This window comes from Zootoca vivipara, chromosome 1 (assembly GCF_963506605.1).
Source record: "Zootoca vivipara chromosome 1, rZooViv1.1, whole genome shotgun sequence".
Classification (NCBI taxonomy): Eukaryota; Metazoa; Chordata; class Lepidosauria; order Squamata; family Lacertidae; genus Zootoca; species Zootoca vivipara.
The window spans coordinates 55797993-55816687 of NC_083276.1; the positions used below are offsets into that span (position 1 = coordinate 55797993).

Sequence of the window (18695 nt, forward strand, 5' to 3'; positions counted from 1 at the left end):
TCCCTTTCCCCTGCCACTTTCCCCAGGGAAACCCACTCTTTACCACTGAATAAGAACAAACAGCAGTTGTGTTTTCTATGGATTGCTGTTTGTTCCAATACAGCAGTAAAGAGTGTGTTTTCCAGGGGAAAGCAGCTTAGACCCATTCCTAGAAAGCACAGGACAAGTAGGAAACAAATCTCCCATCCCATATTTCCCTCGCAGACCTACAATTCCTGGAGTGGTTTAACAATCAATCACTCTTCCCAGGGAACTCTGGGAATGATAGCTTTGTGAGGGGAATAGGGGATCGCCTAACAATTCCCAGCTAACTATAGTTCCCCCAATTCTTAGGGGGAAGCCATGACTAAAGTGGTATGATACTGTTTTAAAATTTATAGTGGAGATGGGGCCTAAAGCTGTTTTGGAATCAACACACAGCACTGGAACATCAGGGGATATTTCAGGCCATTAAAAGCACCATTGGCCTTGCTGGCTGGTGCTGATGGCAACTGTTTTCCAAAACATCTGGATAACACCAGGTTGGGGGAAAAGGCTGGTCTAGATCTAGCTACCATAGTCTGTCAAACAATGTTATCTACTAAAATATATTTTGGGGAGGTGGGAGGAATCTGGAAAGCTGCCTTCAAAGAAAAGCAACAACTTTCTGACAATATTTCCATAGAGATAGTTACAACATCCACAGGGTTGCCAAATTTGAAATCAATATATTTCTGCCAGCTTTCTTGCTCTCTCCCCTCTTGCACCCTGACTTTGAAATACCAAACATGATTAGATCATGCTATGAGATTATTGTCTGCCAATGTTCATGTTTTAAATCATGGTGAACTATGCAACCTTATTGAAAGAATCTTCAGCAGACAAATGTTTGTTTTACACTGACATAATGAAGGGGGAAAACCTCTGTCAATTTAGTCAGCAGTTAGAGGTAGTTTCCAATTTAACACAATAGTTCAGAACTATTTCACCACTGTTTTACACTGGAAATATGTTGTGTGTGAATCCACTAGAGTTCAAAAATAGTGGGCTCACAATGGTCTGGTTCGCACATCATGTTAAGCCAAGCCATGGTGTAATGTGAATTCTGGGGAGGACATTAAAGCCACTTCACTCCCTGGTTGTTTTTCTGTTGAGGTAAACCATGGTTTGACCCAGTTTGTTCTCCAAACCTGGGCTTGTGATTTAACTCTCTCCAAGCTATCCCAAGCAGTAACCAAGGTTTGTTCTTGGTGGCTTCTTTTGGTTTCTCTGGGAGAGCCAACTATGAGTCAGAGTTTGGATGACAAGCTAAGCCAATCCATGACTTAGGCTACTGCAGTACTGCAGCAAAGTGGCTGAGGAGAAAAGCAGTCACAATCCCCTCTCACACATTTGCGCTAAACAATGGTTAGGCCAATACAACTTTACTGAGCTTGTTGTAATAATAATAATAATAATAATAATAATATATTTTTTATACTCTGCCCACCCCCAGCCACTCTGGGCAGCTAGATGTAATTTGAGGAGATCCTCCTGGCCTCTAAAAAATGGTTTTCTGCTTGTAATTGAACCAGAGAATATTAAGTGCCTATTTTGCACCTGTGTGGGCTGAATCCCTCAGGGCCATAGTAGATGTGATGCTATACATCTTTACATCTTTACATTTAACAAGATGCTCATTTTTTAAAACGATGTTACAAGATCTCAAAGCAGCTGTTTTATTACAGAAAAATTTCAGGAACAGACTGGAAAGATAAGTTGCTGAATTGGAACTCATTACCAAGCTTAAAACCATGGAGCCACCTGGGATGAATAAAGACATTGGATTCTTATCTCATTATGCATGATCAAGCTTTCTTTAGTGCCTCAGCCCTTACTTTTCCCCCCCAGGACCAATTGCCGTCATCAGCAGTCGTTAACAGCCATCTACAGGTTTACCACTCCCATCAGCCCATCACCCATTCCCATCACCCCACCCCCCACCCTCTGAATATACATAAGGGTCTGGTGGATTCTGTTTCAGTGTATCTGACGAAGTGTGCAGGCACACAAAAGCTCATACCAAAATAAAAACTTAGTTGGTCTTTAAGGTGCTACTGAATGAATTTTTTTATTTTGCTTTGACTCAGACCAACACGGCTACCTACCTGTAACTTGTATTTACATAGTTATTTTTGTAACTCTGTGGATACTTGGTACTTATTGCATGGTATATAAATTGCCTAAATAAGTGTATTCTTAATTTTAGTTTATTTTTTAAATGATGTAAACTGCTTGGAGACTTCTTTTTATTGCACTGTACATACTGGTATCTTTTTTATTTTTAAAAATATGTTATGCTGTCTATTCTGATGCTTCATTTTATGTTTTGATCACTATGCTCCGCAAAACATGTACACCACCCACCTGAGATCTTTTGATAAAGGATGGTATAGAAATCAAATAAATAACAATATCTCTCTTGCAGTGCACCTTCCATGTGTTTATGGCACACTGCCAATTATTGATGTGCATCAGACTGGCAAATAGGTGCCCTCTTCTGTGAGAGAAAGATTGGAGTACCTAGCCCTTTGGGCAAATGTCTAGTTCCACCCTTAGCTATCCTTGGAACTATTTAGAACATATTTTAGTCCCCACCCCATGAGCTTCTTATGGCGTGGGTCACTGTAGACTGTATACAAAGGGTAGACAGACACTCCCAATGAATAAAACCAAATCAAACAAATAGTTTGCTCAATTCCGTTTGGCTGCATTTTACCAAGCCCAAAAATGTAAAATTGATCATAAACTAAGACTTGTCCCATATTTTCCAAAGAAATATAAATAAAGCAGCAACATTACCATCATTACAATTATTATTATTAGCAATAACAATATCTTGCTGGAAACAACAATTAATGCTACACATATTTGCACATAAACTCAGGTACAGGCATTGGGGGGGGGGAAATTAATTTAAAGCAGTACATATCAGCATGATGACCACATTGTGTGCACCTTTTAAAGGAAAGGGGGGGAAATCAGCTGCACAGAGGTGAGTACAAAGGAAGCCCAGCACACTACTCTGGCTTTTAAGTGTTCCTGAAGGAATATGAACACAGGGCTTTGCAAATGCTAGATATTGCACTGCCTGCCCATGTGGTTGAACCTACAGTTCAAAGGGCAGCATGGGCCATAGCTGCCAAGTTATCCCTTTTTAAAAGGGATTTTCCCTTATGCTGAATAGGCTTCCTCGCGAGAAAAGGGAAAACTTGGCAGCTATGGCATGGGCATAGCCAGGATTTTTGTTAGAGGGGGCAGGCTTTTGTTGGGGGGGGGCAGAACCTCAGATTTGCATTGATTTGTATTGATTTGTCCTGATTTGGATGGGGCCAGCTGCTATGTCCATGAAGGGCAGTGGATTTCCCGTTGTTGTTCAGTCCTCCAAGTAAGTTATAAAAATGTTCACATCTGATGCTACAATGCAGTCTGGCATTTCCTTTAAAAGCCGCATTTTACAGACATGTGTTTTGCTACCTCTTTACCAAAAGGGTGCCTGAAGTCAGCAATTATGTGCTGAAGGGGGGAAATAAAAATTAGTGATAACCTTTCATTAAACTGCTGCTTCTGCTCAAGCCTCGGGGCTGCGTTCCATTTGAATTTAATTTGTGTTCAGAGATACAGATACGCTTCGGGCTCCCAGTGTGCTTACATTTCCCACCCTCCATCTCTCTAAATGGTTTCATCAGGTGGGACTATGACTGCCTACATGCCATACATTTAAAGCATACTACTCAGGGCCGCCTTAAGCATGTCGGACGCCCTGGTGCTGTGGTGCGATGATTGCTCCGGTGCCCCCGCCCCGCCCTGTTTCTCGCCGCGGCAGGCAGGCAGACGCAGCGTGCAGCGCCGCTGCAGCGGGCGCAGCCACACGGCACCGCCTGCGCCACCCGGGCTTGCCTTAGAGCTGGCCCTGATATTACTTGCCCCAAAGGACCTGGGAAGTGTAGTTTGTTAAGGGTGCAGGAAACTCTAGCTCTGTGAAGGGAAAACTACAGTTCTTATAATCCTGTGTGAGCGTGATTTAAATGCTTGGTGTCATACCCTCCAACATTTCTCTGATGGAAATTGGAACGTCCCATTCCATAATGATAATTTTACTATTTATACCCGACACATCTTACTGGGTTGCCCCAGCCACTCTGGGCAGCTGCCAACATATATATATAAAACATAATAAAGCATTAAACATTAAAAAAACTTCCCTATAAAGGATTGCCTTCAGATGGCTTGGGGGTCAGGTAACTCCATATCCTCACAGCATTTCTCCAATGAAAATAGAGAAGCGGACACGGAGCAACGCTTCCAGAGAAGCGGACACGGAGCAACAGATTCAAACTACAAGAAAGAAAATTCCACCTAAACATTAGGAAGAACTTCCTGACAGTAAGAGCTGTTCGGCAGTGGAATTTGCTGCCAAGGAGTGTGGTGGAGTCTCCTTCTTTGGAGGTCTTTAATCAGAGGCTTGACAGCCATCTGTCAGGAATGCTTTGATGGTGTTTCCTGCTTGGCAGGGGGTTGGACTGGATGGCCCTTGTGGTCTCTTCCAACTCTATGATTCTATGATTCCTAAGGAAAAGTGGGACATTCTGGGATCAAATCAGAAACCGGGACGGCTTCTCTAAATCAGGGACGTCCCCGGAAAATAGGGACACTTGGAGGGTCTGTGGTGTGTATGCATAGCTGTGTTGCTTCCGACAAGGACTGGTATCAGGGACAGGCATTGCTGGGCATCTATGAGGCCCACACCCTGCAGGGAATACCATGGCCATTCTCTGATGCTCCTGGTTTTGCTATCCTGTTCACTAGTACTCAAGTGGAATAGATGAACCCTGGTATCCTAGGTTCTAGTGCTTGTTATCCAAACACTTCCCTGTCACCTGCCTTATGACAAAAAGTCAAAATTTGGGCTTGGTGGGTGGGAGGGACTGGGTTTGTTGTGCAGCTTGAAATCCCCAGCACACTAATAGCCCTGGATAGTCTTATCCTCCATGAATTTGTCTAAGGCTCTTTTTTAAAGCCACCCAAAGGGAGAGTTGCTCTTGTGCTCAGGTCCTGCCTGCTGGGGGTCAGCCATTGACAATGGGATGCTGAATTGCATGGTCCATTGGCCTGATCTTTCAGGCTCTTCTTGTGTTTGAGCAGCTAGCCATTTCTACAGCTTGTGGGAATATCCTATGACATGAAAGGAACACCTGGCTTGAGAGCAGTACAGTACATGTGAAAAGGATCTAGGAGTCTTGGTAGACCACAAACTTGACATGAGTCAGCAGTGTGATGCAGCAGCTAAAAAAGCCAATGCAATTCTGGGCTGCATCAATAGGAGTATAGCGTCTAGATCAAGGGAAGTAATAGTACCACTGTATTCTGCTCTGGTCAGACCTCACCTGGAGTACTGTGTCCAGTTCTGGGCACCACAGTTCAAGAAGGATACTGACAAGCTGGAACGTGTCCAGAGGAGGGCAACCAAAATGGCCAAAGGCCTCAAAACAATGCCTTATGAGGAACGGCTTAGGGAGCTGGGTATGTTTAGCCTAGAGAAGAGAAGGTTAAGGGGTGATATGATAGTCATGTTCAAATATATTAAAGGATGTCATATAGAGGAGGGAGAAAGGTTGTTTTCTGCTGCTCCAGAGAAGCGGACATGGAGCAATGGATTCAAACTGCAAGAAAGAAGCTTCCACCTAAACATTAGGAAGAACTTCCTGACAGTAAGAGCTGTTCGACAGTGGAATTTGCTGCCAAGAAGTGTGGTGGAGTCTCCTCCTTTGGAGGTCTTTAAGCGGAGGCTTGACAGGCATATGTCAAGAATGCTTTGATGGTGTTTCCTGCTTGGCAGGGGGTTGGACTGGGTGGCCCTTGTGGTCTCTTCCAACTCTATGATTCTATGATTCTAAGTAAGATGGTTCTGGAATGGCTGGTTTGTTTTTAAAAAAAGAAAAAAAGAAAAGAAAGATCCTGAGGAAGAGGAGACTTTAAAAGGGAGTGAGAAACAGCTTGAGGTACAGAGGCAGGAACTGGGATTTTTTCAGCCAGAACTTGCCAGAACTCAGTTCTGGCACCTCTCAGGTGGGCACCATTGCCATTCTAAGAGAACAAGGGAGGCATTCATGGTGAGTACCTGCACCTTCCCACACCCCCTAGAAAAAATAGTACTATTTCTCTCTCCCTTAGAATGGCAGTGGTGCCCACCTGAGAGGCGCCGGAACTGAGTTCTGCAAGCTTCAGAATCAGCCAAACTCAGAATCTTCTGAAATCATTTTGCATCCCTTTATTGACTTCATTACATCAGAGTAGAATATGGCATTGCATCATCCAAAAGGTTTTCCATTGTTGCAGTTTACGAGACTAGCTGTGGTTCTATGTTTAACTACTTTCTAATTTAAGCAAAATTCTCTCCGTTCTATGTCACTTCGGATAGCACATGGCAGTGGTGGGTGTTGCATGTTCGGATACAGGAGGGGGGGAGGAATCACTATGCGGGAGAAACTATCACATCATATATTTAGCACACACATTTTTTTCTTTAAGCAGATTTATATCCTGCCCTTCAATCCCTAGCCATCTTAGCTTCCCATCAGATCAGCTTTAAAAGAAGAGCTGTGGAGTTTCTTTTTTGTTTTAGAGATGGTTGCTAGAAGAATTAATGTTTTAGAAAAGCCTGCCTCAGTGTCAGCTGAATGACATAACCTTTTGAGAATCTCCCAAACCCATAATTCTTTCATCTTGGTATCTGTCATAACGCTTTGTTTACATTCAGCACTTCAAAGAAAAAGCTTGCATCTCATCTACGGAGTGCAGTGGAATCATAAAAGCTGCACATAAAATGCAGTGCCCAAAGGGGCTGATAAATATATTCACAAAAAACCCAGAAGCCAAATGTTGCAGTGGGGGTCCAGAGAGCTGGTGCACTAGATTACTGCCATGCATATCCGTGGGGCTATAATGGCAATGCTCATGTTTGGGGGCAGTATGCTTCTGAATCCCAGTTGCTGGAAACTTCATGAGGGAAAAGTGCTGTTGTGCAGTACCAAGATCCTGCTTTTGGGTTTGCCATAGGCAGGCACCTGATTGGCCATTGTGAGAGCAGGATGCTGGACTAGATGGGCAAGTGGCCTGATCCAGCAGCCTCTTCTTATGTTCCTATTGTATAGTTTAGTTATTAGTTGGAGCTGAACTTACTTGTAGCTGGGTGGAGGAGTCAGGATATTCCTGTTGGTGTTCTGCTCCAGTATAAGAAAGACAATGGCTGCTTCCAGACCACGTGCTTATTGTTTATTCAACCCAGTTTGTGTGCATAAAGTTTGTGGGGAAGTTAGATGACATTGGGCATTTACTGAGCATTCATTCTGATTTGCTTGCTGTTTTACCCAGGTGCATCATGCAAAGCTCATCCCGCTCTTTCCGCTCACTTTTCTTATAGCAATTGAGGGAGATGAGTTTGTTGCACAAAAGCGCCAAATCAGCTTCAACTTCCAGCTTAAATTTGTCACCGTGTGATTGAATCACACCTCAGTCAAACAGCAGCCCGGTCCCGGAAGCACCCAGTCAGGTTCCTGACTGCTGTGTCTCTCTGGAATTCTGCACATGTTCAGATGCACACAGCCCACACATATGTCAAGAGCAGGCATCCCCAAACTGTGGCCCTCCAGATGTTTTGGCCTACAACTCCCATGATCCCTAGCTAACAGGACCAGTGGTCGGGGAAGATGGGAATTGTAGTCCAAAACATCTGGAGGGCCGAAGTTTGGGGGTGCCTGGTCAAGTGTTAAACCTCGGCACAGAAAAGAGGTTGGAGGGATCCCTGCTGGCCCTGGTGCAGCCCTGCTCCAGGTATCTTTCACAAGATACGCAAGGAGCTGCCCCAAGTACATTGTCCGCCCGTTTCCCCGCCCCTCCTCCGCGATGACCTCGTGTCCCTTGCACTCGAGAAGCGCGACGCGTGTGTTGCTGGGCGTCCAACGGGTCCCTTCCTCTCGCTCCCCTCCCGCTCAGAAAGAGTTAAAAGGAGCAGCTGAGAGGTTTTTTGGGGGGTGACGTCGTCTTGCTTCTGGCCGTCTGAGGAGTCTCTTGAAGGTAGTTCCCCCTTCTGATGATGAGGGGAGCCGAGCCGAGGTCTGAAATCTGAGAGCCTTCACAGAAGCACCACTTGCAGAGGTCCCAGCAAAAGCTGCTCGCCTGCCTCCCTTGCCTTGCCTTTCCCTGAGCAGCAGCCACTCACTCGCTTTGCCCTGGGCGGCCTGACTCTGAGCAGCATGGAGAGAGCACCCTGGACCCACCTGGGACTCGCAGTCCTCTCGCAGCTCCTCTTCATTTCCTGCTTGCCAAGAGGTACTGTAAGTAGGCGAGTCGCTTTCTAGGCATGCTTAACAGGACGGGTCTCTACGCCCCCCCCCGCCCCTTCTGGAGAGGCCGGTGCGTTTTTGGTCTCCCACCGTGTACCGGGATTAATCCTGTAACCTTCTGGGACGAGTTTCCTGAGAATTTGGAGGAAAGCAATAGGACCTGACTGAGCCACACTGCTGGAAATCTACTTCTTGCTAGGTTTCCCTGAAATAGTAGAAAAGAAAAACGCCATCCCTTTTTCTTTTAGCAAAGTGTAATTTGTTTAGCTTGCCAAAAGGCAGATTTTCCTTTTCAGTCTGACTCCGAAGAAAGGAGGGGAAGACAAGCAAAACAAAAGGGAGATTTGAGTTCCGACCCCGTGCTTTACTTTTGCCAGTACTGTTCTACTTTTTTTTCCCTTCAAAGGGGAAATAGTGTGGAAGTTAAACGGGGCTATTTTATTTTATTGCATGGTTGTCGTTTGCATGTTGGCCTGCCGAGCCGGCATGCATAGTGCCAAAATGGTTCTTCTTTCAATATATGTTTGCCGGAACTGTCTCCAAAGCACGCTGCTTTCGGGCCACCTTGTTTTGCCATGGAAGCCCGGGCACCTCTCGTGTTCCTTTTGTTGCTCCCAGAGTCCTTTGCAGTCCCTCGCGGTTTACCCTTCTGAGCAATGGGTGGGAAGGCCAGATCAACTTTTAAATAACTAATGGGCAACTGGAAACTCTGGAATCTGAAAGGAGGAAATCCGCAACGTCCCATGGACAGTATGTGGACATAAAAAGGCACGTTGTGGCATTCTGTGGGACCCTTAGGCTTTTAGAGTAAGCAGTGAAATAAGGAACAGAAGCATCCATTCTCCGGGTAAGGAAGCCTGCCTATTGCTGCCTCATTAAAGAAAAGAATGATGATAAAATCACATGTACCAAGTAAATATTGCAGCATTCCAAACACCGAAGCTCATAGTGTGTATAAATAACTCCATATGTAAAGTTATGCATCAGGTCTTGCGCTCCACTTGAATGCATTTAAAGTCAAACAAAATGGATTTCCTGGGCAATTCCCCAGGGCCAGCAGATTCTGCTTTGGGGCCTTTCGGATGTCTAGAAGCTCTGGTTGTGGTAAGCATACGTACAAGATAATTCAGGTAGTCTCTGTATTTGTCTCCAGAAAGTAGTTGAGCAGCTCCCTCTTAAGGGCTTAGTTACACTGCAGTTTATTACTGCCCAAGCTTGTGCCTTCAGTGCTGAAGCAACCCAATAATAGCACAAGTGTAGCTGTCGGGTTACACACTTGATTTAAGGAACAATAAAGTACCCCCCACCTCCTCAGAAAGAAAGTAAGATTGTGAGAATACACAGTGAGATTTTTGTGCAGACTATGGCCAATGATGATGGGGACTGGGGAGGGGGGGGTGAGGGAGAAAGAGACCAATAGCGTACTAGGACAGGTCTGTTCTTGGGACTTCCTGCTCTGCTATTAGGTCAACTGTTCTTTAAGCAGGGACATTTGCCCTCCTCAAAGCAGTTTAAAAACGCAGCTTCTGGGAGTATTTAATACCAGCTCCCAGATGTTTTCAATGTGGATGCTACATCAACAGCACTCTGGCACCGTGAACATGGAACATAGATAAGCCCCAACTTTTTCCACCTCAGCGATGAAAGCAAAGATCCCTGGATAAGAACATTCTTGTGGGATACCCCTGCATTTAATTTCCTCGGATAGTAATCCACATTCCTTCCATAGGATCAGCTTTGTCTCTTGGGTTAATTTCCTATTGCCAAACAGTGACAGACTTTCTAGCAGAGTCAGCGATTAGTTTTACCTGCTGAGTCACTTTATAAGGCATGATAGTCAATGTTTCCTCTGATATTCAGCTGTGGCTCTTGCCTTTGCCCTCTTTTTTTCCTTTTTTTGCTCCCCAATCCTACCTAATTGTTGTACATTAAACACTGCAGGGTAGTGATGGATAGGTGTGGAGAAACACAAAAAGGGCCGCAATCTGTAAGGGCATTCCTGTCTCCATTTCTCTCCCCTCTATATGCTTATGCCTGAGGGCAGAGCTGTAGCTACAGGGGGCGGGGACAAGGGGCTAGCCAGGTTTTTTTGTTCCAGGTGAAGCCTCCAGAGGGGCACCATTGAGGTTCCCAGTCTGTATGTGTGTGTGTGTGTACACAAATATGCATGGCTGTGTGTGCCAAACTGAGTCTGACCCAGGTGAAATAAAGTCCAGTTTCACCCCTGCTGAGGGATGGGCTGGGGCAGGAGAATGCTGCAATGCTGGTCTTTGTCTCCATCTTTGTCACAAACTATTTCACAGTCATTCCTTCTCACCTGGACCCCATAGTTTTGTAAGCAATGGGGAGGAATTTATTCCAGCACACTTGCTCTCACCAATCTATAATTCTCAGAATTCTTTAGGACAGGAGTGAAGAATCTCAGGGCCAGGAACCAAACGTGGCCCTCCAAGCTTCCACTTCTGCCCCCCCCCTCACCCTCTCTCTGGGCCACACCCCTCACCATTGAAGAACCATTCTCAGCCCAGGGGCCTCATTCTCTTCTGGGGGCCACACAGTGGTGGGCAGGGCCAGAGGCAAAAACGAGCAGAGCAACAACTATGAGTTTTACCTTTGCACCATAGGCTACACATTCCATTCCCCATCCAGACAAACAAGTCATTACTGGAGATCAATGAGAGCCAGTGTGGTGTAGTGGTTAAGAGCGGTAGACTTGTAATCTGGTGAACCGGGTTCGCGTCTCCGCTCCTCCACATGCAGCTGCTGGGTGACCTTGGGCTAGTCCAGCGTTTCTCAACTGCTGTTCCGCGGCACACTAGTGTGCCGTGAGACACTGGCTGGTGTGCCGCGACGTGCGGCGACGAGAAGGGAAATTTGCATTGTCACGTGCCTGGCGGCCACCAATAGCCAACGCTAACCCGCCGGAAAGCAATATTTCTCCTCCTCTTTCCCAAAGCTCAGTGCAAACGAGCCTGGCGGCCGCCAATACACAACACTGACCCGCCGGAAAGCAATATTTGGCAAGTGTTTCTTACAGTCATAATTATAATATAGGGCGGCACAGAGTTAATTTTTTAAACTTTTTTAATGGTGGTGTGCCTCGTGATTTTTTTCACGGAACAAGTGTGCCGTGGCCCAAAAAAGGTTGAGAAACACTGGGCTAGTCACACCTCTTTGAAGTCTCTCATTCCCACTCATCTCACAGAGTGTTTGTTGTGGGGGAGGAAGGGAAAGGAGAATGTTAGCCGCTTTGAGACTTCAGGTAGTGATAAAGTGGGATATCAAATCCAAACTTCCTCCTCCTCCTCCTCCTCCTCCCCCTCTTCTTCTTCTTCTTCTTCTTCTTCTTCTTCTTCTTCTTCTATGGCATTTCAGCCAGGCAAAAACACTACAAAGGACGCAAAGCAGAGACAGTTTAGCCTGGAGAAAAAAGGTGTGGAGACCCCTGAGACTTCCATCCCACATTTACTTATGAGAATACATGGGATGCCTTTGGCTTACTTGAGGCAGAGTGGGTGGCAGGGAGACGGCAAAAAACACAGAGACAGTTCCATTTTATCTCCCTAGAGCCAGGAGAGAGAAGATTGGCAGGTGCAGCAGAATTCTCCGATCGAATCAAAGGCATCAAAGGGAGTTTGAGGCAAACATGATGTAAGCAAGCGGCACTTCTGAAGAGAGTGACTGATGCTTTTCTGACCCAGGGAGATTAAAAAAAATTCTGTCTATGTAGAATTTGGGGGGTGGAGTGGGGATAGGATCACAGCTGCAGACTGTGCCACTGGCCTGCATCACCTTAGATAAAATGTCTGAAAAGGGCCAATGCAGAACAGCAGGGGCAGGGAGCACTGTGGGCGACTTGCCCAAGATTCCTTCATCTTCCTTTGAAACATGAAACCTTGCCTTTCAGTGAGATAGGGTGGACACCTTCTGTGCCAGGGATTGTGAAGTCATGGCCCTCCAGAGTCCTATAAACCCCAGCAAGCATGGCCAATGCTCAGGGATGATGGGAGGAATAGCTCAGTTGGTAGAACATAAGACTCTTAATCTCAGGGTCGTGGGTTCAAGCCTCACGCGAAGCAAAGCGATTCCCGCATTGCAGGGGTTTGGATTAGATGACCCTCATGGTCTCTTCCAGCACTACAATTCTATGATTCTAAGACATGGAAAGCCACAAGCTCCTCATTTCTGTTCTATGCTATTATTTTACCTGTATATATAGTCTCCCAAAAGGCAAGGTTCCCTTTGGAATGTATGTGATGCTACATGGCAGGGTGAGAGAGCCTTGCCTGTGTATGGTGTACAAGCTTACTTTTTAGAAGCAGATGCAGTCTCAGTAGCATGTCAGCATGCATGCAACATAAGGACATAAGATGAGCCTGCTGGATCAGGCCAATGGCCCACCAAGTCCAGCATGCTTTTCTCACAGTGGCCAACCAGATGCCCCTGAGAAGCCTACAAACTGGACATGCAGGACTCTGCCCACCTGCAACAGGTATTCAGAAGTGCAACACCTCTAACAGTGGAGGTGAAACATAGCTATTGTAGTTAGCAGCCTTTGCTACCCTTGTCTTCCATGAGCATGCTGACTATTTAATATAAGAAAGTTCCATCAGAAGCAAACCATTTCTCTGCATGTTGATCACGCCCTGATGTGCTCAGTTTGCTTGGGGATTCTTGGGAGGTTTGGAAAGATGATTCACCAGGATGCATTCCAAACAAATAGTTTTGTACCATGGGGTCAAGCATTATCTGTGTAAGGATACTCTCTGTGCAATATTCCTGCCAATCCCATCCATCCCCCCCCAATCCCCTGAAAATGAGTCACACTCACAAAGCAGAACACAACGGTCAGGTTTTCCAATGCAGCAAATGTATTACATAAATTCTTCATAAGGACCTGCATTTTGTGTATGTGTGTGTGTGTGTGTGTGCGTGTTTGTCAAAAATCAGTGGAGTGTGTGTGTGTGTGTGTGTGTGTGTGTGTGTGTAGTAGAAAAATAAAGCACTGATGATTAAGGGATCACACTCCACACATTGGCCACCCACTCATAAAAAATATTTTGCAAACTGATTTGCTCAGAGGTCAAAAAGCTGTGTCATGTGTAAAAAAAACAACACAAAACCCTGTAACAGTTTATGTCACATCTTCTATCTGCCAAGAAAAACCTTCATGTTCCCTATACTGTATGGCCAAAAACCTTCCTATGTTTTTATTGAAGTCATAGGAGGGAGCAAAGTGATGAGAATATTTGTGTCTTTTGAAGACTCCAACTGCTCTTACTTAACCAGATAGCACCATAAGACTTGGGGTGTGTGTGTGTGTAATTACCAGACACAGAGAAGCCTGAGCAACCTCAGGACTGGAAAGCCGAGTCATTAACTCTTTCTCTCCCTTCAAAAACTGCCTCTCCGAAGCTGGTTTTTGTTTTTTTGTTTTTGCATTTCAAGGGAAATTCCCATAGGTGCCAGGCTTCCCTGTGGTGCTGTTTACATAACAAAGCTTGTTCACATTACAGTAATCATATTTGCACAGCTAGTTTGGTCCTTATAAGAACATATACAGCAGAGGGCTCCAACAATCCTTCTAGCACAGCAGCTGAGAAGCATTGAGATGCAAATCTAGACCCTGGAACACTTGCATTGTCAGAGCTGTGAGATACAGTGTTTGTTCAAAGCCACTGGTTCCTAACTTCTTAAAATTGCTGTAAAAAGCATTTTGTGAGGGCCTATTCTATCGCCACATGCTCCAGGAGCCTGCAGTTTGGGATAGAGTTGCATTGGTGGTTTGGCACAGGGAACAGTGGGTGAAGTCATTACATGTGCCCAGACCATGATGAGAAAAACAGACACTTTCCTGTCAAATAAGACTGATGGAAACATTACCAATGGTTCCAGTTCATTTATGACATGCTATATTCACTAACCGAAATGCTTTGCTCCATTAGAAGAAACAAACACCTCAAATAGCTGGAAGGGAAATACGAGGGTTTGTGGTAAACATACTAGAACCAGGGAAGAAGTACTTCACAAAAACATGGCACATTTGTATCTTACCAGAGTTACTGTGGATTAGTGTTACGTCCAAACCAGCATTATTTACTGGCTGGCAGAGGTTCTCCTGTGTTTCAGACTGTATCCAATGAAGTCATTGTGTAAGTTTGTTGGCCCCATCAAAAAATCTGCTCTGGGGCTTCCCCCCAAGCCCCTGGATCAGATTGAGGGGGTGGTGTGGATGTCAGGGTGTGCAAGAGGAGAAGAGGGAGGGCTAGACTTTTACCCAGTGGCTAGACTGGATCCCAGTGAGGAAGATCTGCTGTGGGTTTCCAGAAATTATGGTCCCCTCCAAACTAGTCTTTTCTGTGTGTGGGTGCATTCTACAACATGCCATTGATGCAATAATTGTACATTAGTGGTAAATTTATACCGAACTGTCCACACATCATTCCACTTTATTAGTTGTTCTGTGATACTTCCCTAGTGTTATAAACATTATTGCCGTGAGAGGGCACTCTTATACTATGGTGCAAAGAAAGAGGAACAAGCACATGGAATATTTGTGGTATGAAATGTTACAGGATTTTAGTAGGAAACCGCAGGAGATGCACCAACTGCCAGTGAAACAGTATGACCACCTAAAAACATTTGCAGGTGTAATTGTTATTGAAAGCACGATCACGTGGGACCACCCTGGTAACATCATGAGGTTAAATCATGATGAATCCTCAATAAAAAAGAGAGAGAGCTTCTGGAAGGTCTCTGATATTCAGAGGCATAAAACCAGTTCATATGCAACAGGAATTCACATCACATAGGTCTTAGGAACATGATGAAGAGCCTGCTAGATCAGGCCACTGGCCAATCTAATTCTGCATCCTGTTCTCACAATGACCAACCAGATGCTTGTGGGAAACCCACAAACAAGACATGAGCACAAAAGCACACTCCCCTGCTGAAGTTTCCAGCAACTTGGTAGATTTGTTTAAGCCCTTCTTTAAAACCATCTAAGATAGTGACCACCACCACATCTTTTGCTGGTGAATCCCATAAGTTGTTTATCCACTGTGTGACAACGTTCCTCTTGCTGGTGCTGAATCTACTGCCCATAAACTTCACTGAGTGGCTGTAATGTTAAGAGAAAAGATGTCTTCCTATCCACTTTTTCCATTCTATGAATAATGTTACAAACCTCTATCCTCTCCACAAGTCATCTATCTCTTTCTCCTTCTCTCTCAATGAAAAAATCATAGCTGAGTCTGATTCAAGCCAGTGATATACAGGCCAGGGTGCCTGCCTGTTTTAGAATGCCCAAGCCTAGCAATGGGAAATCAAATCGCTTCTCTCTCACACACATTAAGGGCACGGCTATTTCCTGGCTCACTGAATGTGCAAATGTTTATGTCAGCACTTAATGACATTTCTCCCTTTGTTCCATCCCAATAAATTAGCCACTCGCTTCTTCTTACCTTACTGGTGTAATAAAATTGAGATTAATATTAAGGAAACTGGCACTTCATCTAGACTTTTAATCATTTTTTAAGGATACTTAAACCATGGAGCCGGAAGAAAATGTGCATTCCTCCCCACCTCCCCCCAGCAAATACCTTTCCATGTAGTTGAGAGAATTATGCTGTGTATAAACACAATAAATCTGTCAGTGAGTCCTTTCAGTTGTTCTTCTCTTCCAACAAATGTGTACTTCATGACGGCTAGCTTCTACTTCGACTGTTGAAGGCAGGATCCCTCAGGGTGCCAGTTGCCTGGAATCACAAGTGTGGGCAGAGGGCTATTGCATCCCTAAAGCATGTGGTCCACCAGAGTTAGAATACAATGCTGGACTCGACGGGCCTTTGGCATTATGCAATAGGGCTATTCTTAATACCACTAAACGTCCCATGTTTCATTGAGGTGTTTTTTGCTATTGTGCTTAGAACTGGCCATGGCTTTTTCTTTGGAATAGAGGGGAACAGGCCTGGGAAGGGGTTATTTTCCCTCTTTGTGTTGTTTTCTGGCCAAATACTGCCCTCCAGAGTGTCTATTTCCCTCCGAAAGGGCTGTTTGCTGCAAATAAAAAGATTTCTGGGAATGAATGTGAAACTTGTGTGTTCAGATAAAATGAAACAATTTCCTATGAAGAAAGGAAGCATTATAGCTTAAAGTCAGTTGTGTACTTTATGACGTTCTGAAACCCTTTGTGGTATGTTTCCCCCCCTGTACTTTAATCAGAGTTCAAGCTGCCATGGGATTTCTCCTCAATAGAATTCTAAGGCCAGTGCAAAAAAACAAGCGCTGCATTATTTCTTTGCTTTGTTTAAAGAGGCTCTGCTTTCCCTCTAGTGTTCATTCATAATTGGAAGACTGCATCCAAACCGATTCTGTGTCGCAAAGCCTCACCTGGCTCATATTTGTGATTCCAACTGTGAATAAACCCTCCAATTAGTTGTTGCAAGCCACATCACAGGGCTCAGCCTGTCACCCAGATTTTATCATCGTTGTTAATAAAAATGGACCCATCTGACTTATAAACCAGGATGGGTCTAAAATTCCAATCTAACTTTTAATAGCCATTGGTGTAATAAACAGCCCATACATTCTGACTATCTGTCTCCATGAATACCAACATATCCTTTGTGTAGAGTTTATTATACAGGATTATGGAACAGCTGCATAATGCTGGCTCATCCTCCTCCCTGAGCTCAGTGGCGGCCTTGGTGGGGGAAATGGAGACATTCTGGGATCAAATCAGAAGCCAGAATGGCTTTTGTAATTCCAGGACTGTCCCTGGAAAATAGGTACACTTGGAGGGTATGCCTTAGGATGGGTAAATTCTACTACTACTACTACTACTACTAACTACTACTACTACTACTACTACTAATAATAATAATAATGTATGAAGATTCCGTTGGAATCAGTTAGCTCATAAAAACACAATGGACATTTGCTTGGAAGTAAGTCCCACTGAACTCAATGGGGCTTGCTTCTAATTACATAGACATGTGTCTGATTGTAGGTATTTAGGGAAGAGTCCTACCAAGGGCTTATTCAGACGGAGTTCACAGGAGCTCAGCTCCGGCACCTCTCAGGTGGGCACCATTGCCATTTTAAGAGAACAAGCAAGAAATTCATGGTAAGCTCTGGCGCCTCTTTTTCTAGAAAAATTGTGCTCAGTGGTGGAGCATCTGTTTTGCATGCAGAAGGTCTCAAATTCAACCCTCCACATCTCAAGTTAGGGATAAGAAAGATTCCTTGTCTGAAACTATGGAGAGCTCCTGCCAGTCAGTGTAGACGATACTGGCCTAGATGGACCAATGGTCTGAGTCAGTATATAGCAGCTTCCTATGTTTCTATTCATAGTGACTTCCGTGTGCCTAATTTTGCCAGTAAATTGTAATTTTTTTCTAAGTCACTTTGTGTGTGGAAGGTGTAATCCTGATTGAAGCAGTTTTGTTGCAATGAACATAAAACAGGAAATTTAAGGCCCTGCTGCTGACAAAAATGAAGGACGGTCTTGTTACATTCCTTCCTCTATTCATCTCTGCAACCTTCTCTTATCTCCAGGCTCCACGGTAAGAGCCCTCAGGTCTGTCTTTTGGTTGAGGGACACCCTGATAGAATTGTCAGCTCATTAAATTTCAATTTGCTGGATGCAGACAGCATGCCAATGGAAGGAAGATGGAATCTGCAGAATTACTTTCTTAGCCAACAGTCACAATTTTTGCAGTTTCAGTCTGGGGTTTCTTAAAGAGGAGTTGGCAGCATTTGCCAAGTTGAAAACCTTAGGTACTGCTTAAAAAATAACAGTTATACAAATATTCCGCAATGTTCAGATAGGTAGTAGCAACAGTAATAGCAAATCTATTTCAGCTACAGTGCTAAACAGATAAACCATTAAAAAGATGATAAGGATGCAAGAGCAAGAATATAATCCAGTGTTTATACAATTTCCTAATCTGTCATCTGACAACAATAATGTATGTCATATGAAACAAATGCAATGCAGCAGCTATTTTCTCATGAAGTCCAGAAAACACCATAAGCTGGAAGGAAATGTGAATCGGATCCCTCTTCTTAGATACTCCAAGTTGTGTGAACAATGTTAAATAAAGCAGAACTCAGGTCAAGCCAATCTTTTAAATTGCCTCTTACTATATCTGGGATCCTGTTGATGGCATTGTGCAGATATGGAGTTAAGCTGCTCTCTGGATTCTGTGATAGTCAAGGTACATTGTGCTGAGTCTCCTGCAACAAGGAATAGCGGCCAAATGACAGTTCTTTGAGTCAGGACATCAAACCGCAGATCTCCTGCATGACATGTTGTTTGGCTGTAACGGA

The 18695-nt window shown here is 44.6% G+C and overlaps 1 protein-coding gene across 2 annotated transcripts in view; it reads left to right on the forward strand.

Annotated features, from left to right (window-relative positions):
* The first annotated feature begins 7970 nt into the window (after nucleotides 1-7970).
* Nucleotides 7971-18695, forward strand: part of PAMR1 (peptidase domain containing associated with muscle regeneration 1) — a 48368-nt gene continuing 37643 nt past the window's right edge. Inside the window, exon 1 of one of the 2 annotated variants that reach the window (XM_035121024.2) lies at nucleotides 7971-8349. In XM_035121024.2, coding sequence (XP_034976915.2) covers nucleotides 8274-8349 — 76 coding nt within the window. In that variant the 5' untranslated portion in view covers nucleotides 7971-8273. Of the gene's footprint in view, nucleotides 8355-18695 lie in introns of both variants that reach the window. The other variant, XM_035121103.2, reaches the window with a different exon arrangement.